A 26,667-nucleotide genomic window follows, 5' to 3' on the forward strand; every position below is an offset into this window, starting at 1 on the left:
GGGGGGTGCTGAAGAGAACACACATTGGCAACATTTAAACACATTTGCAGGAAAGTTTTAAATCATTGATATAGAAGGTAAAGAAATAAGAAAAGTTGGCTAAAACAACGAAAAAGGAAAAAATGATTTCAAACTGTGTTTCGATCCATTTTGCTGGGTTTGGTTAACTTGTCAACATGAGATGGCAAAAAAAAAATCATGTCTCCACGCCCGAGTGTCATCTGCTGATCTGAGGGATAGGGAGAGTGGAAAGCAGTCCTTGGGGTGAAGTCGGGTTGGAGAAGGCTTTGGAGATGATAAAGAGGAGTTTGTGGCGGATACTCTCGAGTGGTGAGAGCTCATGGGGGTTTTCTTTAGGGCAGGTTTTATTTGGTCAAGGGTACATATAAGTACAGGGCAGACTGCAAGCTGTTGAGCTCCACATTTTATTTTATTACATTTTTTTGGAGGGGTTTTGGATGAAGAGCCATTGAAAAAGCTATCACAGGTAGGCGGTGGGTGGTCGGCGATGAATGCATTACTTATCGCGGTCGATGCCAACACGAAAAAACACTCACCACATTATGTTTCTAATATCTTGAGTGACAACATCAGTTGTTTATGTAATAATCCACCCATAATCCCATTTATATGTTACAGGAGGCGTATCATCACCGTCCGGTGAGAAGCGAATCTCAAGCTGAAGACAAGCGTGATACCGTACAACGACTCCTCTCATCTTTTTGCACGTATTGCTGAAGAGATTAGCCGGTCGCTGTCGCTTTTTATTCTCTCGGCTCTCTGGGTTCACTACAGCTTGGTAGGGGACCTTCTCGGGCTTTTCTTCGCGTCCTCTTATTTGACTGAATCTCTTCCAGATGAGCTCAGCGCTACCTGGCATGCTGTGTCGCAACATGGCACGCGCCTCTGAGTTCCGACTATCTTGAATTACTGCAAAAAGTGTCGAAAAAGCGAATGCCTCAAAATCTTCAATACAGGGTTGTGAAGATGAACCTGAATACTGCAGTGGTTGGCTGCATACATTTGAAAAATGTTGGCCTAGTTCTGAATTGTCCTAACCTCAGGGACCTATTCCTACCGGTATGTACCTCCAAAAGAACAGCACGAATATGGCTTTCAAGACAGAGAAAAGGTGATTTAGCCGGATGAATGCACCCAGATTGTACTCTGAATACATTTCCACAAATCCAAGGAGTGGCACGAGGAGTGCATAATGCAAAAGGACTGCATGTTCTCAGTCTTCCCATGAGACTAATAATATTCCAGCGGGATCCTTTCTATACTAATGACTTATGACTTGCTGCACTTGCCCTGCCGCCGCCCCCCCCCCCGTCCCGCCCCCTTCCCCACCTCTCCTATTTTATGCTACACTTTCCTGAGCTGAAGTACCCTGCAATCTTAGCCACGCCCACGTTACATTCCAAAAAAATACTTAAAAGCACCTAGACCCAATTTGGAACAAGTGAGATGCGGCGGTCAGTGTCAATCTGCAAAACAGTTTTAATCAGAATGGTGACATTTGCGTCACGTATATTTTTTTCTGATTAAATAAATTGCCTGGCATGTGGCAACCAAAATAGGAGATGTTTAAATGAATAGCGCGAGGAAGGAGCGCTGAGGACACGCTCGGTTTAAAAAAAAAAAAAAAAAAAAAAGTGCGAACGCCACACTGTGATTCACCAGCAGACTGACTGACGTCTCTCCGGTGTTGCACAGCAAGTCCCGCAGCTCGCCGCTTGCTTATTTTGCACACTGGGAGTCGAGCCGAGCAGTCGACAGACGCCGCAGACGGAAAAGAAAGAAGGACGGGGAGAAGTTGAGCAACGGCGGGCGCTAGTTTGCGGCATATTCAACCTGCGGCAACCTCCGTTTCAAAACAGCGACCCAGCAACTGTTTGATTGCTCCCCCCTCTTGCCCCCCCCCCCCTCGCTGGCTTTATTCCCTCCGCCTTTTCTTGCCCTCTACAGCTCATGTAAAGAAAGCTCTCGGCAGCGCAATGATGTGGACCTCTCATGATACCGCTGGATTTATTTTCTTGGCTGGGTTTTGTGTGCATTTCGGATTCTCCTTTGAAGGTAAGACTTTCAAAGGCTGCGAGGGTTGAGAAACTGTTGAAGAAAAAAAGTGCGCAGTGGGTTTTTTTGCGTTTCTTTGGAGGAAAGCGGCAAATCTTAGTAGCGAGATGTGTTATAAAAACGTCCCGGACAACGTCGTCAACCACCCCCCCCCCCCCCCCCAACAAATAATGCAACTGGTGACTGCTTGATATGTATTTACGCGTCGAGCCCAAAACCTCTTTTTTTGTTTTAGTCCGAAGGAAAATTGTCAATCTGCCTCATGCAAAATGTTTGTCGCCACGTAATGTCACTGTCCGAGGTGCTGAAAAGCATCTGCCCTTCACACTGCATTGGATTGCACTTTCTCACTGCTTCTTGACGGCATTAAGTACAACGACCTTTTAGACGCCCCCGGCAAAAAAAAAAAAAAAAAAAAAACACAAAACAAAAAACAAACAACCCCCCCCCCCCCCCCAGATATGTTGTTTTTCTTGATTCAAAATTTCTTTTGGGCTACCTCCAAAAGTCACGTCTGTCTCTTGCTCTCTATCAATACTTGCAATGACGTGCAAAAATAGTGAACAGCTTGTAATTTACGGTGTGGCGTTATTGAGCAATGGAGCTGTTTTGATGTGAAGACGGGAGGGGCAGAGACCTAAAAAAAAAAACTGTCTCGGGAGTTAATTCCTGCATCACCAACTTACCTCGACAACGCTTTCTCTCATTCCCCTGCTCTCCATCTTCCCCTGACTCATTATCTCTGCAACTCCCGCCCCCACGCATCTCCCTTCCATCTTCTGCAGGTCGCTTCACTGATCTACCCTCTAACATGACGGTTAAAGAGGGACAAAACATAGAGATGGCGTGCGCGTTCCAGAGCGGAACCACGTCAGTTTATTTGGAGATCCAGTGGTGGTTCGTGAAAGCGCCGGAACCCACTGAGGCCGTGGACGATGTGGATACCGAAGAGGTAAAAAAAAAAAGCAGAATCACATATCGATCTATATCCTCACATTGGTATTCAACAGTATTAATATTTAAGATTAAGCTTCAGCAGATTTTGCTTTTGTCAAACCAACTAAGGAAAATAGAGGGAACTCGTATTTCACGACTAATCTGGGGATTAAAAAAAAACAAAAAAACATTTTGCTCATTTGGAATGTTAATGACAAGATAATGCCTTCATTACATCTCGGCTGGATGAATGTAATGCACTTCATTTGGGAGTCAGATAGTGCTCCCACAAGTGTCTCCAGTTGGTCCAAAATGCTGCTGCTCGCCTCCTAACTGGAGCTCCGAAGAGGGAGCACATTGCCCTAATCCTGGTTTACCTTCACTGGCTTCCAGAATATGTTCGACTTCATTTTAAGATGCAACTGGGGTTTTCTGGCGTCTGCTATTTGTGTGTTGGTGTCATTAAGTTACTGTTTTCACTTTCTTTTGTTGTTGTATTGTTATTTTATGTCATATGTAAAGTGCTTTGTTGCAGCTGCAGATGCAGTGAAACGCTATCTAAATAAAGCGCTATTGTCGAGCGAGCCGAGCAATTCATGCAAATGCCTCCTGTGTCCAAAAAGCACATTCTGACGCTTTCCTCATGAAATTGTGCCTTTCAAAAAAAAAAAAAAAATCATCTCGGCGTCTCATGTTTTGCTGCTGCTCACGACAGCTTGATGTTGAGCCAATGAGCTACTGCTTAGCGGATGAGAGTGTTTCAAATGTGTTTACCGCATTCAAGATGGACGGCAACGGCGGCTTGCGTATTGCGTGTCAGGTAGCTGCATGTGACGAGATTGACAAAAAGGTTGGCGTCTTGTTGTGACAAGCATCAGGCTGAGCTCTTTCAATCACCGCGACGAGAAGCGGCGATATACAGCGTCGGCGCGCGTGAGTGGGACACTGTTGTGGAAATCCATGAGGCTTTAATTATTGTTCTATTGTTGCGCGGCTTTTATAACATCATTGGCCAGGCTTTGATGTGGAATTGATCCCATATGACTCTTGGGTGGTGGGCTTCAGAGGCCTACTGATGCAGACATTACACTCGAACCCAGCGTTTATTACTTGGAAGGCTGTTTTGTCAAAACTATGACGGCATAAGCTCACAGCAAATGAATGCCAAGTGATGTGCCTGACACTTGGAGCAAACTGGCAGCAATTAGGCAATAAAAGAAATATTGTCTGAAAGTGGGAACTTGTGGGTTGGGTGCATTTACTTTCAACATCCAAGGACATATATTTTTGTGAGCGAGTCAACACATATAGCTGAGAATTCGCTCTTGAGTTTCCACTGTGTGGAAGAACTGACTAAAGATTGTTGTTTAGAGATGTTGTTTGCCCGCACAACTGCCGAGGTGCTGAATTTTAGGATTTTTTTTTTTTTTTTTTTGTACACAGCTTTGTTATCGGATCTCTTTGATGATGCACACTGAGTGCATATTTAACAATTCGGTTGAGATTGACAAATCCCAAATGAAATAGTTGATGGTTGAAAGTAGACTATTTATCAGCAGCACGGCGATCATTGCACTTGCATGAGTTCAAAAGGGCACAATCTGCAGTGATAACCTCGCGGCAAGTCTTGTGGCAGTGCACTTCAAAAATGGCGGGGACGTCCGGTGTTGTGCCAGCGGCGTGCTGCGTTGCTCTATTTTGCCACCGTATTGGCACGCTTTTCAAGTGCCCCCCCCCTCCCCCAATATATCTTTGTTACATAATGACTGCTGCTCCACATCAGTCTGCCAAGTGATACAAGGCGGGATGGATCTATGCCCTGATGATTAAACCTAATTGTCAGCCAACCGTGCGGGTGCAGCTTTGAAAATTGAGATGTGTTTGCAGTCCTCTACCGAGCTTAGAAAACACACGAGTCATGCGGAGCCCTGGGCGACTGTGATGTCATTTTTAGTCGACAGCAAGTGACAAAATGGCCGCTCCCCCCTTGAGATGGATAAAAACAGGTGGATTTCGCTGCTTAATTCATATTAGTCCACATGTTTGGACTCATGGAGTGGCATAGTATATATTATTGGAAAGACAATTTTTGAATTATGTGGTGAATAACATTTCCTTTACTGTATTGACAATACTTTGGTGTCAATACTGTGTCAGAAAAAGAAATTAAAGGTATGCTATGGACAAAAAAAAGGTCGCACATACAGCCAAGCTAGTAACTAATAGTTTTTTTTTTTGTTCGTTTGTTTTCGTGACACGATGTGTTCACCATTAAATTGTAAAAGAGGCCGTGAAGGTCGATTTCAAGTCACGTTGAACGTGTCAAATACCGAAATTGACTTTTACAGACTGATGACGACGATCAATATTCACGACGAGCGCTACATACTAAAGTACTTGCACGATCTAACATTACCATGGTACATGTATAATTCAGTCAATGTCACAATGCCAGCGATGCCCCGCAGCATCCGATATGCAGCTAATGTTCATTCAACATCAAGTACAATGTAGCCTACAGCTGTGACATCAAATGTAAATAAGCGTTGTTCTAGAAGAGCCGCACTATATAGTCAAGTGTTCTAAAAGCCCAAAAAAAAACCACTAGTCTGTAGACTTTTTACTTGGCACCGGGTTTATTTCTGTCACTTAACTCAACCTTACCGAATGTACAGTATAAGGGCCTGTCTGGAGCCGATAACACATCAGAAGAGCAGTTTCTAACCTAAGGGGGCTGTGGCAGAGAAGGGGGCAGCTGATAAATGTTTTTTTTTTTTTTTTTTTTTTTTTAATCCTTGAAAAATCCTCACTAAATATGAACAAATTGTTCTCGGTTGCACACAGGGCTTACTTCTGGAACCGCAACTCAAGTGACTCATTTACTTGAGAGATGCCCAAAAACAAACAGTCGAGGCAGAGCGTTTTGTCGGAGCAATTTGAATGGATGGCATACTCCATGTACATGTGTTGCATCTTCTCCAAAGCAGAAAGGCTTCTTAACTCTGAAATCATTTTACAGACGTAAAAGTGCCGACCCCCCTCCCCGAAAAAAAGGACAATTCATGTGGACGGCATTGTTACAACTCATCTTTCACAACCACTTTTTTTTTTTTTGCATTTAAAATGAGACGCTGCCAGTACATAATCACTCACATGCAGGAAAAAAGCATCAGCCACCACCTCCTCCGCCTCCCTCCCTCCCCCGAAAAGAAAAAGTAGTGACGCTGCTGAAAGGATTTGCAACAACTATGATGATGTTGATTCAAGTCAGAGCAAAAGAAACGGAGGAAAGGGGAAGATGAGAAGCGGAAAACCAAATATGAGCGAAATGCTTGCTGCTATGGAAAAAAAAAAAAAAAGCCCACAAATTGCCGCTTCGTTACTGAGGGCATGGCAGCCGCAGCTCTAATTCAATCCGGCACTAAATCAAGGTGTTCTATAAGCCCCCCTATTTTTCCCCACCTTCACCAAAATGGCAACTTTATTGATAGAAAGGCTGAAATATATTACCCGTTCAAAACAAAACACAGTCTTGCGCGTTGCTCCGGCTCCCTCGATGAAAATGTCTCTACAAAGCGACTGTTTAATGGAGGATGCATACGAGAATACCCTTGATGATAGTAAAGTGGGTGGATGAGGCACGTCAGGAGTCATTTCATTTTAATCAATATAAACACTGGCTTGTATGTGAACAACAAATTTATTCACTGGGCTCTCGCTGCTGTTTGTTTATCACATATTAAATAATTGAAGGGCACTACTTCATACATATTGTAGTATGTAATGTGTTTTTTTTTTCCTCCAATATTAATAATAGGAGTAGGAAGCCACTTATGGAGTAGTAGTACACACTGAACTGAACTGTAAGTAGGAGAGAAAACAGATCGATGCACTACTAGTAGGATTCCGCTGAGAGGATAGGGATCGGGCGAGCCCTGTTGAAAAATAGCAAAAATATGCGAGTAATTGACACCCATAAGGTTTGGAATTGTTACACTTGGACTAGTTTCAAATGACGACGAGCTAAATTTTTAGCGGGTTAACTGTTTGTGAAAATACCCGCGTCCCACTTAGCATCGGGTGCTAATTCGAACCTTCGCCTAAAGGGGAACTCTGATGAATACATGGAATAAAATTGAACGGAATCATCCATGTAATTATGTAAGGCGGACACCATGTTGGGCGAAATCGTTTTCAGCTGCAACAAAGGGCTCTCTTGCATGAACATTGCCACTCAAGGATGGCACAAAACTGCTGAACAGGAAACCATCAATTCATTTTGTACACTTGTTCACAAAAATCAACTCCCTCAATTATTCATATTATTGGAGGCACTATGTCCTGCATATCATTAAAAATACCCCCAAAAAATAAATTCGGCATACTCATGTCACAGTAGCCGATAGGGCAATCTAAGACCTAGTGTAAGTGTAACTAAGACATTTCTGCCATCTAGCAGCGAGTGATATTACAACTTAAAACTACAGTCGACCCCTGTAACTCAGCACCAATGGATTTGGTATATTTGCAGATTTTTTTAAAAATATTACAATATCTGTTTATATTGTTGACTTTTCACTGGTATTACCATGATCCCCCCCTCATACCACCCCACACCCATTAGCGGTTTGGGTTTTTTTTTTTTTTGGAAGATGTTTTTTTTTTTTTTTTTTTGTTATGTAATGTTTGACAAAACAAGTCTACACAAACATTGGGGTTTGAAGATTGAAAACATTACTTTTCAGAGTGGCACTAATTCTCATTGAAATTTACAGGGAAAAAAAACTAATATAAAAGTTTTCTTTCCCGACCTCAGAGGCTTCGATTCTGCTGGTGTGGATTCTGATGATGTCAAAGTTGATCACACATTTTTTTTCTTGTTTTCGCCCCAGCTAATCCGGCCTCTGCTGTTTGCCGTGAAGTCAATACACTAAGTAAATCTTTACAATCCCTTTCCACAGCTAATTCTATTTGATTTAGGATTATGCTTGGATATAAGGAACAAAAACAAGAAAAGCCGAGTCAGATATGTGAAGGGAGCGCTCCTGCTCCTTTCAAAGAGGACTTGTAAAAGCTTACAATCAATGGATTGCATCATCAAATATCGGCAGGAGCCAGAAATATGAAACAATGACGCTCGTAGGTCATTAATGCGGTTATGTAACGTAGCAGCTCGACAATATGCTGTATGATGTGGAGCTATCAAAATATTCCTGATGAAAAAAAAAATGAGGGAACGAGCTGATATTGTTTGAAAACCTTCCTGTTTTTCTCGCTGTGCATTTGCATGTCTCTAACCTGCCGTATCATAAAACTTCATTTTCTAAAGACTAGTGCTGCACCGGATGAGATAACATAGCCCAACGCGCTACAGAAATTGGCCCGTGCGCATTTGTACGATTGAATTTCGAACAAATTCATTTTACATTTAATACCTCCCAACACTGCCTGAAGTGCATTGCAGCTGGAGTTACCCAATGGGGGCTACGTTCAACCGCATTTCCATTTCAGGGAGATATTTCAAAAAAAGAGAAGAAAATAGGAGAGAGGACATCATGCAAGACTGCCCTGCAGCTAAATACGGGATAAGCTGGCTCCCGCGGTTCGAATATAAATGCATTCTAATTGACTATTACCCAACAGATGCACCGGCCCTCTTTGACCAAAGGAAACAAAAAAAGAAGACAAGAAAATGCAACCTAATCATAGCAAGCCATCTATTTTGCATGGGGTGGGTAGCAACAATAAGGTAATAATTGAATCCATGAAACGCCGTGCTCTTTTGGACCTTAGCGTCCGCCTGGCGCCGTGATTGCTGCCCAAGTGCAGCCTCCTCCAGCGCGTGAGCTGACATCACGCCACCCGGAGTCGTCATGTACAATGCATCATTCTAGTAACTATTGCCATCAGCCTCGTAGCCCACACAGGTCGGTAATGATTGTAATGCTTTCCAAATGCTTTGCGGTGAACATGAGCTCTCTGCGGGATGCTGCTTGCGTTTTGGTGGACCCACACACACACACACACATTCACACACTGACAGATGCTTCCTGTTCTCATTTCACTCTTGAACTGCTTGAAGCTCCCCATCAGGCTCAGGTACAGTCAGCGGGCACAGAAGCTTTTGTTCTTTTACAATCAATGGCAGCGACTCTTTCCGCATTGTGATGCAAATTCGATCCGGCGTGTGTTGGAATTCCCCGGGGTGGGTAATTGCGCTTAATTCTTTGTTTTATTTGATTTCCAGTTCTTTGTAACATCGTGTTGATCCAAGATTATGTCAAGTGTAATTTGAAAGCCAATGTGGGCTCACCTATTCAGCTATTTCGAATATTGCCACCATTTTGTTACCATTGCAACTATGTTGAAGTCAGGGGAGGAGCTTCACTTCGTTCGCTACATTACAATGCCACTTTCAAAATAAACCTCATTTGTCAAATGCTCGTTTGTGTCCGAAAGCCTTTCAGATTGAATCATTACAGACTCAATTCAAATACTAGTTTCACTCTGGGACATTTTAAAACAGGAAGCAAAAATTATCAGTCGGTACTTTGCCTTTTGGATATATATATATTTTTAATGACTCTTCTGACCATATCGGCGTGATAGTTGAAAAAATGCGTAGCTCGATGTCATCACCTGCCTCTGCATACCTCGAGCATTCTCCCTCGTCCTCTTCTGGAATCTCATTCTCTCAGATGAGCTAGCTCTGCGCTCTGACGTTTTCAACTTTTCCCCAGAACCCAAGGGGCCCTATCAGCATTTCTGGAAGCGAGCTATAAAGTCCGAACGAGCTACAAAAGTTTCATTAAGTAGAACAATCGAGGCCTTCATTTAAAATAATCAAATGTAAGCCGCTTTTAAGGTTCCACTGACAAGCTGCGTTATCACGGTCCAGAGGGATTCCCACATCCTTGCTTCGACAGGTCCATGATTAACATCCGCTCAGTCATGCGTTTGGAATGTTATCTTTGCTCATCACATGTGAATTCTCGGCGATGGAGACTAAATCAGACGGAGCGCAGTTTTGACGACTGACTTTCTTCCCCTCGCTTGAGTCCCTCCATGCGGATCGCTGCGGCTCCTATCAAATAATAGCAATTTAGCGTCGAGCGCGAGTGGGTGGCAGCGGCGGCGTTGCATCCGCAGCGCACTGCAGCACTCGCAGTGAAGTCACAGTGATTGTCTTGGTTCAGCGTGATTGGCTCCACGCCCGAGACACAATGTGTCACAGTTTGACCCGGTGGGATCAAAGCTCTATTAGCGGCATCATGTCACATCAAGCATCACTTTTTGATGAGCTCCGAGTGAAACCGGGTGAGGGACAGCATTGCTCGGACATCTTTGGCACCGAATTAATGACCTTTGGAATGCACGATGATGAATTTCATATGTTGCCATCCATCAACAAATAAACACGCTCGCACGGGTTTCGCCGAACCTTTTTCGATCTGGATCTTACTCTCCCTTGTGCGTGCCAACAAAAGTCCGATTTTAAAACGGCGTCCTTGGCTGACCAGCGACTGCTTGACCCGCGTTGATTGTATTTGTCTGCATTTGGACGAATAAGATGGTGGAGTGCAGGGATGAGCAGATGGGGGGGTGGAAAAAAAACATATGGGGTTGTGACGCAATAGCGGTCCTTGGAGCCTCTAGGGAAATATGTGCAAGAGTCATACGTGCGTGCAAAATAATTCTCATTACTCTCATTTACTTTCCCACGTGAATCAACATCGGTCTTTTGATTGGCCGGACAATGACATGAAGACAGTCGATGCTTGAAGCGGGGACTTGCTTCCTTCATTCAAGCAAGCTGTCCAGCACGTCTTGTTGGTGATTAGATAATGGTGGGGGACACAACTCTACTCGTCAAAACAAACAAACAAAAAGGTCGTGATGGCATGACGGTACGTGATAGATAGAATTTGTGAAAAAGAAATTCAAAATCTCACATCTCGGGCTCTCATCTTGTGTCATGAACTTGACATCCGAGAGAAAACCACCAATCGGTGATTATCAATCATTTGTGGCGCACACGAAATGGCAGATTATATCTGTTTGCCATCGACAGGTCACATTTATCCTCTACTACTGTTGTATCATGACTGTTTTAATGAATATGACAAAAAAGAGTTTGTTTTATTTTTAATTGTCGGGAGATCTCTCAAGATTCGCAACCTCCAAGTTCTGTTGTGGCGTACTCATTCACTCCCAAAGACGTTTTTAAACGTCTTTTCAGACTTGGTCTAGAATTGGCTGGTACTGAATGAGTTAACGCCCCATTATTGAATTCAGAAAAAAAAAATACAAATTGTACCTCTGCGCGGTTGTCTTCCTTGATATGCATGCTGACAAAGTAATTAATCTTCTTCTATAAAAAAATAAAACAAAACAGAATTGATACAGTGTGTTCCAGACATGGACTTGTTATTGCTCAATTATTCATGAACTGTCCTTTGCGTATATTTAAGCCAGCATGGCCTTGTGAGTATGGCAGCTAAGGAGACGGAAAGTTATCAGTTTAACCTTACATTCCTCCGGAGACGAGCGAATGCCTTTGAGTGAGACGTCAATTGCTCATTACGAGCTGGCTGGCCTGCTGCATGGCAACTGCGACCGTCACCGTTTCAATGGCCGCGCTATGTTGCAAATGCAATGAAATATGTACCCCGCTTGGCGTCTTTTATTGAATGGCTTGACGCGACAACCGCAAGGGCACGCGACGTTAAAGCTCCTTCAGCCATGTGGAATTTAGCCGGATTAAGCCCCCAGTTAGACCATTAACTGTTGCTCGTGTACCCCGCGTCGAGCGCCTCAGTAGTTTCTTTGCGCGCTCTACCGTAAAATTATATCACGTTCCAAATGGTCTCTCCGAATGTAATCACAGCAAGTGAAATGGCTGACTTTTTCCAAATAACCGGGCGCATATTTTTATTTCTTAATTTTTTTTTTTTTTTTTTTTTTAGCTTGGGTTTGTAATGGAAAAAAAATTTAATGTGTTAATAGCCAAAGTGGAGCGGCAGTATTTCACATCACTGAAGCGGTGGCAAAGCCTAATTACAGTTGATTCCTGGGTTCATTCCGATTCCGGGTGCTGGCCTTGAATCGAAAGGTTCCAAGTTGTCGGAGTTAAAAACGAGACGGTTCTTGCTTTGACATCGGGCAATAATGTAAAAGATAAGGGACAGATCGTTATAAACAACCGCCAACATTTCAACTTAGTGTCCAAAAATTCATCCAATTCTGACCTATATGTCGAAAAAAAATCAAAACAAAACATTGATTTATTGTCGAGTTCTGACAAGGGTGTATAGATGACGTAATCGTCTCTTAAATGACAAGAGCTTCCATTTTGTCTTCTTTTCATCCTAGGGGTGAACATATTCACTCACGGGACATATTTTCCAAGTCTGCGTTCAATCCTCTTGTTCGTGACAGAGGTTAAACCATTTTCACACGTCAGGGGTCAGAAAGTGACGGTGGTCCAACTAAAAGCAGATGTGACGCAAGATAACACCATCTTGGAGATATGATTCTCCCTCTGCCGCCACTGCCTCGTCCTGACGCCGCTGCGAGACTGCAACTGGAAGAAAGTTCATCCGATTCAGTTCATCCGATTTTTCACGCTGGAGTAGGAACCCCTAGAAAGGCTTTTGATTTGACAAGAGTCCTCCCCATCCGCTGGGATGGCGGCCTTTCAGCAGCAAAGTCAGTTGCGCTGCCGCGCTCGCTTGATTAATGGAAGCCCGGTCAAAAACGGAGTCATTGTACATTTGTTTTCATTCTTCTAATTAGTTTTGTACTCGTGGTATTCATGTCATCGTAATACTAAACGCGTCCTCTTGTTCAGGACTTCGGCTGACAATAAACCTTTTCGAGGCAGGGGCTCGCAAAGCGGATTAGAATTGTCTGCAGGGTCCTCATTATGAATGGGTGATCTGAAATGACGCATTAACATTTAAAACAGACAGACACGGGAGACAAATACTTGATGAATGTATTTAATCATTCGACTACATGGAAAGAATTTTAAAGAGACCACCCGCTATTCGCAGGGGATTGTGGATGAGCGCCGCCAAGTCATTGACACCCCTCCCACCCATCCCGAAAAAGGTTTGCTGTACTGTAATTGCCTCAAGATCCCACAAGATGGCAGCAAATGACTAGATTTGTCGAAATGACCCTCCGCAATTTACTTGGAGTGTGAAACCAAGATTCTAGCAGATGACACGAAAGCCATATTATATATTATATAACTGTATACATTCATCTTCAAGTACACTATGTGTAGTGAAATGAGGGGCTCCATTTTGTATTGAAATGCCGCGACTTCTTAGTGCCAGGAAACTATGTGGGAGTGAGTCAAGGAGTTCCATATAGAAGAAAAAAAAGTAGGGCTTTGCCGCCGTCTCGTATCATCCGTTGGCAATTCTAAACATTTCGGATTTTTAATCCGGGAATGGAACATTGCACGCTACACAAAATGCTCGAGCACATGCATTCACTGTCTTATCACCTTAAAAAAATAAAAATAAATGACGCACAAGTGCAACTACAACACCACCACAAAAAAGTAAAATGAAAATAAACAACAACACTTTGTGCCCGGCGCAACCGCTTTACCGAAATGTCGATACCTAATTGGGCTGCATGCACAAGAACCGCAAGAAAATGGCAATCGAGTATATGTTGGAAGACAAGATGGCTTGACACCATGAGGTGGGACAAGGGAATTTCTTTTCGATCGGAAATGGCCGCTGGCCCCTGCCCCAATCAAGTGAAGAGGGTGATTTGTCGGGACCATAACGCTTTGCCTGAGGAGGCCGCAGCCAATGGAGAGGACTTTTATGGGCAATCATGATTAATTTCTCAAATGATTTGCAGTCGTCGGATTCATTTTAACCGAGAATTAAATCGCCCTTGTCTAAGATGAAATTGGAATTGTATTTGCTGGGGGGTTTTTTTAGTGCACAAAACAATCCTTTAACCTTCCATCCATTGAAATGCTTTATTTGATTGAAGTAAAATGTACGATGCTGAATCCAATTTAAAAAAAAAAAGAGTACTGTAAAAGATAAGTGAGGAAGTTAACTCTGATAGGCATGTTGAGCTATTTAACAAACAAATCCATCCAAATGTCGTTTTTCATAAATATCCTTCCAAATTGTAATAAATGAACTCCAGTATCATACCAGTTACTGCTCTGTGACGACTTTTTTGGTTCATTGGAGGACGAGATGAGTTGGAGCACATTAAAAAAAAAAAGGTATGATTCGATATAAGTGCTGTTGATGTGATGACAGGCTGTATTTCAACAGCAAAAGACCGATGCTGACAGGAAGGGAGAGCGAGGAAAGCAAAGGAATTAGCAAGAGGATTGACGAGAGGTGGAAAATCTCTCAGAAGAAAAAAGATCAAATAAAAATCAAACGCAGGTAATGCCTGTGATGCCACAGTGGTGCATTTAGTCTGTGCCCGGATGCTGATTGACATCCAAAAGCTTTAGATTCCAAATTATTTCCAATTCAGAACAATCGATGACAGAATCGGTTCGCTCCCAAGCAAAACTGTGCCCAGTAACTGATACACGGGGAAGCGTGTGCACGTTTGTGCCCGTATGTAGACACACGGGGGGGGGGGGGGGGGGGGGGGGGGGGAATGGCACCCCACTCGGACTCCTACATCCAGGGATAATAGAGCTGTCACAGTATTTTGACTCGAGGTATTGATTACGTCGTTAATTGCTTTTGTGCCCGCTGGCTGGATAGCAGTACAAGGATATTACACGTAATGTATTGTTGCACTCCAGCAGTCATAACAGTGATCATACACCCATCTGGACACGTGTGTCACGAGCGCGCCGTCATTTGTCGGATCAGTCGGGACCGATCCCAAAACATCAGATCGCAGTCAGACACGACACCTCTGTCCATTTTCCAATTTGCCAAACGCACGCGTCATTTTATCCGTCGCTCGCACTTTTCGTCGGATTTCATCACGGGGAATTGTCAAAGTGAGATGTCTGAAATATTTAGAGGTCATCAGAAAAAAAATGTCCCAGCCGTGGTTATCCTTTTTTCATCATAAAAATTTCCTTTCCCTTTTATTTCATCACTTTCTCACAGAACCTCTCTGGAATGATAAAGGCTGGCTCTTTTTTAATATACCGGTACATCTTTACGCCTCATGACCATTGCAAAAAGTTTTCTCAAGCTGGATTCCAATTTTGTGCCAGAAGAAAAAAAAGCACAATTGTATTGAATAGACACTATCGCACTGGAGAATACGAATGTGTTGCATTTTCTGGGAAGTGGGTAATATCACTCACAAACACAAAAACGTTGCCAAAACAATACCCTTGCCTTCATGCTCGAGTGAGGTCACGAGAAGGTTGCTGTCGACTTTCAAGGCCAGGATAGATGCCGGTACAATTATTGGATACTGTGGCTCAAGATGGTTAAAAAAATATATATATACATTTTTTCAAACCAGGATCTTACATGAGGCTTGCTGTGAGATCATCTGTGATCTTTACAGCTGTAGCCTCCTGCTGCTGTGGATTCAATGCAAGGAAAGGATCCAAATTCTGACGAGCAGGAAAATGTTCAAAGCCCCCGTATCTCAAAGCAAGTTTGAACTCATTCAGGTTGTCCGTTGAAATCATCCTCAACAGTGTGATACACAGTATCCCACCAATACATACACACACACCCCTTTCATTTTGAAAGTTTTTTTAATGGAACTTTTAAAACACATTATTTTTAAAGATGTGTAAACCTAGACTCGTCAGATTACAGCAAAAACTTCCACTGGGTGAAGGCTACTTTATGTCAGGATCGGGTTTGTGTGTGCGAGCGCCAACCTCCATTAGACCAAAAAACATCAGTTCAGGTTAATTGGAGTCTCTCGGTTGCCAGCATGTATGAATATTAATGTGTCAGTCTGTCGTGACTGTTGGTCTGGCCTGAGTCTCTCGCGCTTCTTGCACCGTGTCAGTGGGGATAACATCCGGCATCCCACAATATGCACTGATGCATGACAATTTTAGCCATTTTTTTTCTGTCAACTTCAAAAAATAGATAATTTTCTAGCCAATAGATGCACAGTGGAACGGCTAAGGGGGGCATCCTTGCCCCCTCTCGGCACCCACAATTTGGGGGGGGGGGGGGCAGCATCATCGCTGATCATACACAAAGGATCCTGATTGATGGGCATAAAACTTTTTCGTCATGGGCAAAATGGCACGACTCCTTCTTGTGACCGGCTCCAAGTTCAAGTTTTTTTTTTGATTAAGTTTTTCTCCAGCCAGGAGTCACTATTATTATTATATTTCTTCTATTACAGTATATTAATCAATTACACTGGGATAATTCTTGGAGCAGGTAGACAGCATCGTACAGACAACAACAGTAAACCATCTCAACCAGGTTTGGGTCATACTCCCTTGGAAGCATGAAGGTGTCATGCAGCAATTAGAGAGGATACAAAGTGATATATTACCTTATGATATCGGTCTCAATCCATTCTGAGTCATATCCTGACATTTGAAAACAAGGCAGTAAAGCAAAATAAAGCCTTAGCCTCGTCTGTCTCTGGAGCGCCGTATGAGTCAGCGCTCTCTCTCGTTGAGGTTCTGCTAATCTACTGGTCAGGGTTCCTCTCAAAAGGTCTTCAGTAAATATGCCGAATGACTTCCTGTCTCCTCCATTTTCCAATAGCCCAACCACGGCCGGACATGTCACAGAGAGCTGTTGACACGACGACAGTCTTCCAACCATGACAGCACTGTAACTGGTTGATAAACTGGCCCTATCAAGGTGCTGGATTTGAATTCTGCTCCTTTGTCCTATTTACAGTAACGCATTGAAGAGGAGCGACTGCGCATGTCAAACTTTTTTTTTTTTTTTTTACCAGAGTTAATGGATTAAGATTTAAGTGCCCCAGGCCAGAAAAACTTTAAAAAAATATCACACTGAGCTGAAGCAAACAACTTGACTCCTGTACTATTCATTCTTCTCATCTAAAAATAGACAGCACATTTTTGTCTTATGACAGTGGAGTGTTGGGTGGCACTCTCACGCCCTCTATTAACAAGCCGCCACTGTTTCTAATTGAAATGGGTAAGAATGTCTTCAGCGCTTTCATTTATGATTTCAAAGACGTTTTTTTTTCCAAGCTGCTGCTCCTTTATTTTACCTGCCCTCGGGTTTCTCTTGAACAGCCTTGCATAATAGATGACAGTCAGATGACTGCAGCGCCGTGTGGCGCTTTGAAAAGCCTCTCCTGAAATTTACGTCGCCGGACCTTCACAATGTTTTTTCTTTCGGAATGAACTGATGCTGACCATGCCTGACACATTATATAACATATGAGCTCTTCTCGTCACGGCCACGTAGTTTTTCGGCCACTTGATGGCACAAAATGGTGCCAAAGTGATATTTTTATTTTGGACATGGTTTTGGCCCAAAAAGAGCGAAACTTTTTCAGGGAATAACCACGGATATGCTCTTTGCAAAATTAGGTACATTTGCAAATGCCGAACCACAAATATCTAGCAATCAATGTACGCTATTATATCATCGCTACTCAAAAACAAGTCCCCTCAGTTTACCTCCTACCCCAAACTGAAGATTAATAGTGCATCTGATATCTTCCACTGACTGAATAATTGGCAACTGCCGCCAGGTTTAAATGATGAGCTACAATGACTTCCTTTCAATAATAAAAAAAAAGGGAGATCCCATTAACACCCTTTTTATCTCTTCTCCTCTGCTTCCAACTTGGACATATTTACTGATGTTTTAGCCTTGCCTGCCGCAGACGTAAATAGTCAGAAGCTGCATTGGCTTTTGGCTTGTGAAACAATAAAGCTGCCAACAGAAGTGCCTTGTAAAAAAATAAAAATAAAAAAAATAAAAGATCCAAGAAAACAGAGGCGCTGTCTTTTTAAGGCAAGGTGTGGATTGGTTTCACTACAGTTGAGAGAAACCTGTGACATAAATTCTGATGTACAGGCACATCTCCATGAATCACGCTCACATTCACAACTAGTGGATGAACAATTTTCATCCATTATCTAATCCGTTTATCCTCACGAGGGTCGCGGGGCATGCTGAAACTTATCCCAGCTGTCTTTGGGCAGTCGGCGGGGTACACCCTGAACTGGTTGCACACACATTCACGCTCATAATCAAATCTAGGGACAATTTTTTTTTTTTTTTTGTTCACGATATGCAGTCGGCCAAAGCAATGCAACTATTTTTGTTCTTTCTTTGCCGCAAACGCAAACAGTTTCAAAGCTAGATATTTGGACTTGGGTAATTGTATTGTTAAAAAAAAGACACAGTGTATCGTCTTTCTCTCAAATCAGGGCCGTTTACGTCTCACGCTGCATGGCTGCATTTAATTAATGTGAGAATATGGCCATCTCAATTGGCAAGTAGGTAATGAACCCGTTCAGCAAAAAGCGGCTCGGTTACAGTAAATACAAACTAGAATCTTTGTGTGGTTTAATTAGTGTCATTATTTGAAGGATAATTTATTGGGTACTGAGGGGACTGATACATCTGCATGCGGTGGCAACTCGCACTTGCACACAGTTCAGTTTTCCATCCATGTGCTGAACTGCTAAAGAGGACCACACCTTTGGCTGAAGGTGCAAATCATGATGTGAAAGACGATCAATTTCTGGTGATGTCACTCCAGACATGTTCTGAGTTGTGCTAATAAGCCTTAACTGGGAAACATTATTTGATCTTAACTTCCTTACTTGTCCGGGGAACATTCCCTCATTGGCGTAAAAAAAAAGTAACAGTGTGCTTTCATGTATTTACACGTACAATTGAAGGCTTTACATGTAATTAACATGTCCCTTGTCATAAAAGCAATAGGCTGTGAAGGGGGATTAGCGTTTGCATGTGAAAGGAACTCCTGTCAACTGTGGGCTGTAATTAGGGTGAACAACTAAGCTTCGACCCAAAAACATCTTCAAGCAGGAGTCAGCGAGCACTGTAATGAGGCATCGCGTTACAATCCACCTCGACTGTGATCAAATATTCTCTGTGACATTACACTTTATTCGTCAACTCATTGATAAGAAAAGGGTGTGTGTTTTTTTTCAAAAGAAAAAAAAATAAGCAAAGCAGCTGTGATCTAGACAGTTGGAACGTTGTATTTGTACTGGCACTCACGTACTTCTGTTGTGAACGTTTCGAGGTTGGAATCTGAAATAGGAAAACTTGATTAGGGCACGGTGACTTTCCAAACACCCTGTAAATGGTGATTAAAACTTGAATTGACTGAACAGTGATTCAAGTACATCAGTTGTCATCAATGTGCAAGCAGTCCAAAAAAAAAAAAAACATTAATTTAATGACAGGTCAGGATGGATAATTGCATCACACTCTTTTTGATGAACTCGCACGCAAATATAAAATTAAATTGAACGCTCAAGTCATGTTTCAAAAACTAATTCCGCCTAAAATACATTACCATACTTCAGTGCCAAGAGGGGATTGGTAGGAGAAATCTTTGAGTAGAAGTTTTTATTGCAGATGAATATTCATTCTATGAATCGATGTTGCACGATATTGATCCTTAACGCGTGGCCGTTTCCAGAAAAGAACGATGAGGTGCGAAGGCGGACCGTATTAAAAATATATATGCGCCCTGTTCCACACGGGTGAGTGGCGGGTTGAGAGTGCAGCGTGCCTGTGATCTCCCGCCCAGCTGTCTTCCCTCCTCTCTCGATTTGTTCACCCTGAGAGAAGGGAACCCCTGCCGGGTTCGGTTCCCCAGAGGAAGAACAATGCTTGCTTTATTCAGTCCTCCATTCATACAGGCAGGTCCGCGCTCGCATCAATGCGCTTTCATTAGCTGACATTTGTTCGCCGACTCAAGATCCCGAGTAGATTCCAACATGAAAACCTCCTACGGGGTACCTTTTGTTGTTGTTGTTGTTGCACATGAATTCCCTTCATTGAACTGGTATGCTTGAACTAACATGGACGTACACCCCCGATATCGCACGTAGGTTTGTTAGCATGCTAGCATTTCGGCGCGATCCTTTCGATCACACACTTAACTCGTCATGGGTGAAAATCATCCCGAACTGTCATGTAACACGGGGATTGTCTCATTTCTATTCCAGTGGAAGTCCTGACAGCTTTTCTTTATGATAATTGAGTTTCGGGGCGTCAACGAGGCTTTTTTAGACCGGGTAATTGTAGCGCATATTTTACGAGTACTCAATCAAACACATTTTTTTTCGCGAAGCACGGGCCGAGTATGTCAGGGGACGAGCTTTGTCACGGGGGAGGCGGAAGATTGAATTTGAGATACTTTTTAAAGCGCTGCTGGCTTTGACTAAGAAAGGCCTCCGGATAATACGCAGAGAAACTTCATGCAAAGGAAAAGAGGAAATAATGACCCTTTTACTCATGACTGAGCCACTGAAACTCCACCATCAGGATCTTCGGGAACACGCTCTACCAGCCCGAGAGCGAAAATAGACCCGATTCACAAAGTCCCATCTGAAAATATCTTTGAGATGGCTCCAAGTATGATTGATGATGATTACTGACCCAAGACTCCCACGACCCCACTACATTGGTATTCCTCAGTGCTTTGATTTTCATTCAGCCGAGGAAACTAAAATCAGGCAATCGGGACAAGGACTTGAACAATAAAGTCGGGACAATTCAGGAGTGTCCGGGTCACGTTCATCTTTTGCCGGTCACTCGCCATATTTCTTTTTCAACAACTATTTGCACAGATGCACCGCGTCGCGACATGCCATCCGCCTTCCAAACGCTTCACGTTTAAAAGCAGGCCGAGCAGTTCTCCAGCAGTGAAACCCTCAAAACTTTATCCTTCTCAGGTGACAAATATAGGCTGCGCGGGAAGCCCATAAAACGGCTGTGAAGTTTGTCGAGGGGAAGGCTGAAATTAATGACATGAAACGGTCTCACGCCAGAGCAGAGGGCGACGGATGATTCGCCCCCCGCCCCCCGTTCACGACGTCTCTCCGATACAATAAAGTATGTCAGGTCCATCTGTGAAACCAAGACGTTCAGAGTCACGCTACATGCGGACAGAGAAAGCCGGACGCGGCGGTAATTCTGCTCATTAATCACCTGTCTATAAAGCGGCCTCCCGAGAGCAGCGCTGGGTTCGACATGCTAATTACAGCAGAATCGAGCGTTCTCTGCAGCAAATGCTCAGAAGGAGCCCTTTTCTTTTCATTTCGGGCATGGAAGGCATGAGGCAAGCCCGTTCTGGTGCATCACTCAACCTCAAGTAATGCTTCTTAAAAACAATGCAAAGTCAGGCACTGTATGTCGTCCAGAATGATGCTAGCGTAGTGCAACAACAACAACAAAAACCTTTTGGGGGGTGTGGGGGGGCCCTGTGGTGTAACTCCTTCATGTGCTTTACTACTTTTAAAGTTTTTATTATTGCCATAAGCTTTGTTCGGTGATAATACTTTAACAGCAGAGACTGATGGTCTTGAGGCATATTTCTCTCTCCGGAAGTACCATGTCATGCAGAGCTCTGCTACGAAGGCCCTTTTATGTTTCTTAAGTGTGGGAGTGTCAGCCGTTTGTGATTATTCCACAAATTAGTCACAAAAAATAAGCGTTGTACAGTAGTTTCAAAAACAGAGGAAACAGTCCTTGTGCAACGAGTGACGAAATCAGAATGTGGTCACTCAGTCTAAACATTGTGTCGTTGAAGCGCAATGCCTATTTGACACTGTCCATTAAAGTTGTTGGACATGTTATTATTTTACTCATATGTTTGGGGGGTTTTCTTTTTTCCCGCCTTGCCCTCTTTACATCAGTCTATGTCATTAATATTTGTCAACAGTGGACCTGTGAAGGCCTTTGAGATTCTTTGGTGGCTATAGAAATAAATGGGAAAGTGAAGGCGATGGTGACAAATCAGAACACATACTTATTAGCTTAAAATGGAAAACATAAACTTTTCCACTGGAATGATGGAGGGAGCTTTTGTTGTTGGAAAGTCGCGTTTGTCGATACTGATGGGGTTCCAATTCAATGTAGTCCAAGTAAATGGAGCCAATGCCGGTGATATGGATTGGCTGCTTTCTCCGTTCTAATAGCTCTTCGCTTCTTTGTTCACAGATGGAGATAACACCAGAGCCTCATCCCGATGACGAGGGGACAAAAATAAGTGTAAGTCCAAAACCATTAAGCCAGTGCTTCTCTTAAGTCCGCTTTGAATTTCAATCAGAGTGCTAAGTGGCAGAAATTGGACAATTTAGAAATACTTGAATGCTGAAAGTTAAACAGCTGTCGGGGGGGATAATCATTCACTCCGCAGTAGATAATTTTTCTACGTTCTAATGATAATGAGAGGGTGTATAATAGCATTTTTCCAAGGAGCAATACAGCGCAATGACATTTGCCATGGTATGGGATGGTCATTTCTGTTGGGGCAAACTTGTGTTTAGATGCTATCCTGATAGCCACAGTACATTGTTTCAGAAAAGACAAAGTGTGTGTTCTACTATCGCAGACGAACGGCAGAAGTCAGATAAAATGCTGGTTAAGATCCTCCAAACCTTCGACAATCACACTGTTTCTCTGGTTGTACATGTGAGTGCTATTCCTGTGGTGATGCACTATCAACTATCTTCAAAATGTATAAAAGGGACTTTTCATCAAGATCCCAAAGGAGATTAACTGACAAGGATGTGCCTTGACCAAAGAAATGTGGAACATATGGGAATCCGGTTAATTACGTCAACTGGTGAGCAAACCTATCAAGCGGCACATCTGTAATCCCTCCAATGACGGTGTCTGACAGCAGTCCAGACCCGGGTCCTCATCCTTTGGCAGGATCTCATCAAAGAGTGGCCAGCTTGGCCAGCGAACCATTTTTTGTTCGACCATCTGATTAAGGCAGCCCAGTGACAAGGATTCAAATTTCATGCCTGCACAAGGGACGTAGACAAAACGGCAGTTTGCTGATCATTTGCCTAAAGATGTTACAATGTACCACCTCAAGTTCCATACCCAGTCACCAAAATCACTATTGGCGATCAAAGACTAGCCCGGGCATGCGCCGACTGATTGGCAAATCCACCAGTGTGCTCAATGGGTGACCCATAAACCAACTTGGACATACACAAACTCTCTCAGCCTTGTCCCTGATCCCTACAAAGAGTAAATGAATCTCCTCAAACTCTCAATAGAGAGCTTCTTTTTGATTTAGAACACTGGTCCGATGATAATTTCAAGGAAAAAGAGAGATGAAAGATTTTAATGAATTTATTTATGACCCAGATCCATTTTTAGCTTTATTACTTTCTTCTCTTCCATCACCAAGCATCTGTCCCAGTAGCCACTCAGTAAATGAAGTGCCCACTGGCTCCAAAGTCCACCAACATCTATCCATTTATTTCTTTATTTTTAAAGAAGGGGTCCCGTTATGTACAGTTGCTGCTGGTCAAGGATGAACTTGTAGAGCTTATCAGATGAATTTTCATGCTATTTTTAATCATGTCCTCAGTGTCGCGCTTAGATTACGAAAATAAAAATATGATGCTGTTATTTTTTCGTGCATGAAAAAACAAAAATGCGTGATAACATAGAAAACATACGACAAAGTCAAGTACGTAAAAAGAGTTTTTGTTGACTATACTGAATCTTATGTTGTCAAATGGTCGCGCGAAATAAAATCATCTGAATCCAGAAACATAACTAGACTATACATTTAATTTAAAAAAAATCTATCAAAATCCAAATTATTCTATTGTGTGCAGCCACTTGACAAAATAACATTTTGTCATTTCAATTCAACACGCCATTTCTTTTTCCAGTGCAGATGCATGCAGCCAGACAATGGCAACTGATTTTCCCAACACTTTCTTCCCGAGGAGCTCATCAGTCGAATATAGAGGCAGGGGTATTATTAGCATCAAATGGGTTCCATTCATTCAATCATACCGCAGTTTCCAACACCCCCCCCCCTTTTCCTGTACCAAATTCGTATGCATGCTCTTTTCTTCATGAGTCACACGACCGTCTTCAGCACGGCGTATCCAAGAAGCTAATTATATTCAAAAAGACGGGATCAAATGAACAGGTCAGCGCTACGGTATTTTGTGTTACTAATGAACTTTCTCACCTTGATGGGGTTTTTTTTTGGTTTTGCTTTGTTTTAATTCTGAAACAATAGGGCTCTTGTTATAAGGGCTTTCACAACAACAGAAAAGTGAAAAGTGCAGTTGAAAAATTGAACTGGAGAGTTGTCTTCTTCTGGTTATTCTTGCAGACAGTCAAAGTGCAGGGCAACGATATCTCCCACAAGCTACAGATCTCCAGAGTCGGCAAGAGTGACGAGGGCTTGTATGAGTGCCGTGTGACACAAGCCAACTACGGAGAGATTGTGGATTACAAAACCCAAGCTTGGCTGAGGGTCAATGCCTCCGCCAGAGCCAGACGTCCATTGCAGCCCCCCAAGAAAAGCTCTCCTCTGCACCTGACAGACAAGAAACCGAGAAAGTCCGTCTCATCTTTGGGTCACGACAGCATGAGCTCAGATCAGAAAGTGGACTCCTCGTCTTCTTCTCACACGTCCTCTAATGCGGATCAACACACCCCCAGCTCAGGTATATGAATGAGAACGTTGTATCATTTTTTTAAAAAATGGAGTCGGTCCAGGCTCTGTAAGAGCATGAAAAAGGGTGTTTTTATTCATTCACCGGGCCACACATTTCACCCCCTAATGCCTTTTCAGTGTGTGACTTTACCCTGCACAAGTTTAAAGATTAAGATATCCTTTATTTGTCCCACACTGGGGAAATTTACAGCCTCCAGCAGCAAGAATGTAGGTAGAAAGAAGAAAGAAGAAAAAACAAGATATATATTTCTTAGTTAATACTCTAATATATAGATAAGTAATTCACTCTCATCATAGGCATTCTTAATTCCGTCAGTCGGGCAAACTGCAGTTCAGTCAAGCCAATTGCAAAGCAGTTGGTAACATTTTTCTTTGTTGATGTGTGCTTAACCCTTTCATGCGCCCTGTAACCTGATAACATGATAAGATGTCCACTGTAGTAACCGCTGTCCCTCAAAGGGTGGACTGGTCTCGGAATTAAAGTGCAGATGAAAGGACAGCAATCAGATGAGCGGCCTCCATAAGGCAGACTGATCTAAAAATCCGCCAAAATCAATGGAGTCATTTACATAAAGCTTCCAAAGGCACAAAAAAAAATAAATCCATAAATAATTTAACAATTCACTTGACTTGATTTCCCAAATCAGCAATGGGGAGTCATCTGCCGATCAGGAAAAAAAAAAAAAAAGTCAAAATCACAGTGAGAGTCTTGATCAGGCTAAAGGGGCAGTGTGCATAGGTGCAGAAAACAAGAACAAAGGGATCTCTGTGTGGTCTGATGAATGCACGTCTCACGCTTGAAGGCCGGGAGAACAAAATGGAAATGTCTCCATTCCGAGGGTTTCCACACTTCAGTCAGCCAGATTAAACGGGAGTGATTATTTATGCGCGCGTGGACACATGCACTCTGAAATGAAACAAATTGAGATCCCCAGATTGATTTGATCTTCTCTCCAGCGTGCGCTGCGGGTAAATCACATGATATTGCGTCTGTGAAAGATATGGGAGGTGACAAAAATTGATGTCGGCCTACGTGCAGTGGTGAAACAAAATGTGAGACATGCAACCTGACAAACAAGTTTCTAAACACGGAATGCAAAGATGCACGTACGCCGGCCTGCCACACTCACAGTAGCGATAACAGGCTGTTGTGCTGCTCCAGATAAGGGGCTTTATGACGCGTCTCCAGTAAGCGTACAATTTCTATGACGAGTACAATCGTTGATGTTGGCTCCTTTGCGCCGAACACATCGTTTTGCGCCACACTTTTATGTACACCTTATCCTTGGCAAAGGCGGACTCGAGCCTATTGCAACCACCAGTACACGCATTCTTTTTTTCAGTCGAGCTCACGTCCTTGATTTGGGATTAAGTCGCTGTGCTCACCCTTCAAAGTAAAAGCAAATCCAAAGGCTTGAAGTGGTTCAAAATGTGAAATCTTCCTGCTATGAAGCAAATGTGCCAACCGGGCTGCCTCTGTCAGTACAAAGGTTATATGTATTTTATTATTTTATTTTTTTAATATTGGGAATGGCACCGGCTTCAACCGCAGAGCGTCAAATTCGAATGGAACAAGGTGCCCTTGTGTGGCTGAATGCGACGCGGCGATATTGTAGGAGCCGGGGCTCTGAATTGTGACGAGCACAAAAGCAATCCTGGCACAAGGGAGAGACAAGCTTGCGCTGGTGAACAAATGAAATAGCCGTCATCTCGAGCAGATGGCGAAGACCACTCTTGCACGCAGGAGATACAAGAGCCATGTGGATGAATCATCAATTGGCCACTGGGAAGCACATTTCGTCAACAAGATAGGTGTCCTATTGAATTAAAATGTTGGCTTGTGGCTTTTATCTTCATCCAAGGCTGTTCGTCAACGAGGTGAAGGTTTTTGTTGTAACTCTATTATTCAGGGTTATATTTTCGGTTTTAATGATCTCTGAATATGGATACAAATAATATTTTCAACAGTGGCGATCAATGAAATCAAACTCGAAAGCAGAAGTATTA

At 43.0% G+C, this 26,667-nt stretch overlaps 1 protein-coding gene across 1 annotated transcript in view; it reads left to right on the forward strand.

Moving 5' to 3' along the window:
• The first annotated feature begins 1,462 nt into the window (after positions 1–1,462).
• vstm2a (V-set and transmembrane domain containing 2A) overlaps positions 1,463–26,667 on the forward strand; it is a 30,404-nt gene continuing 5,199 nt past the window's right edge. The window contains exons 1-4 of the mRNA XM_086102416.1: positions 1,463–2,076; positions 2,862–3,028; positions 22,158–22,208; positions 24,313–24,649. Coding sequence (XP_085958542.1) covers positions 1,998–2,076; positions 2,862–3,028; positions 22,158–22,208; positions 24,313–24,649 — 634 coding nt within the window. The 5' untranslated portion in view covers positions 1,463–1,997. The remainder of the gene's footprint in view (positions 2,077–2,861; positions 3,029–22,157; positions 22,209–24,312; positions 24,650–26,667) is intronic.

Source organism: Hippocampus guttulatus, chromosome 21 (genome assembly GCF_054856545.1).
Source record: "Hippocampus guttulatus isolate MCC_2025c chromosome 21, RoL_Hgut_1.0, whole genome shotgun sequence".
NCBI classification, from domain to species: Eukaryota; Metazoa; Chordata; class Actinopteri; order Syngnathiformes; family Syngnathidae; genus Hippocampus; species Hippocampus guttulatus.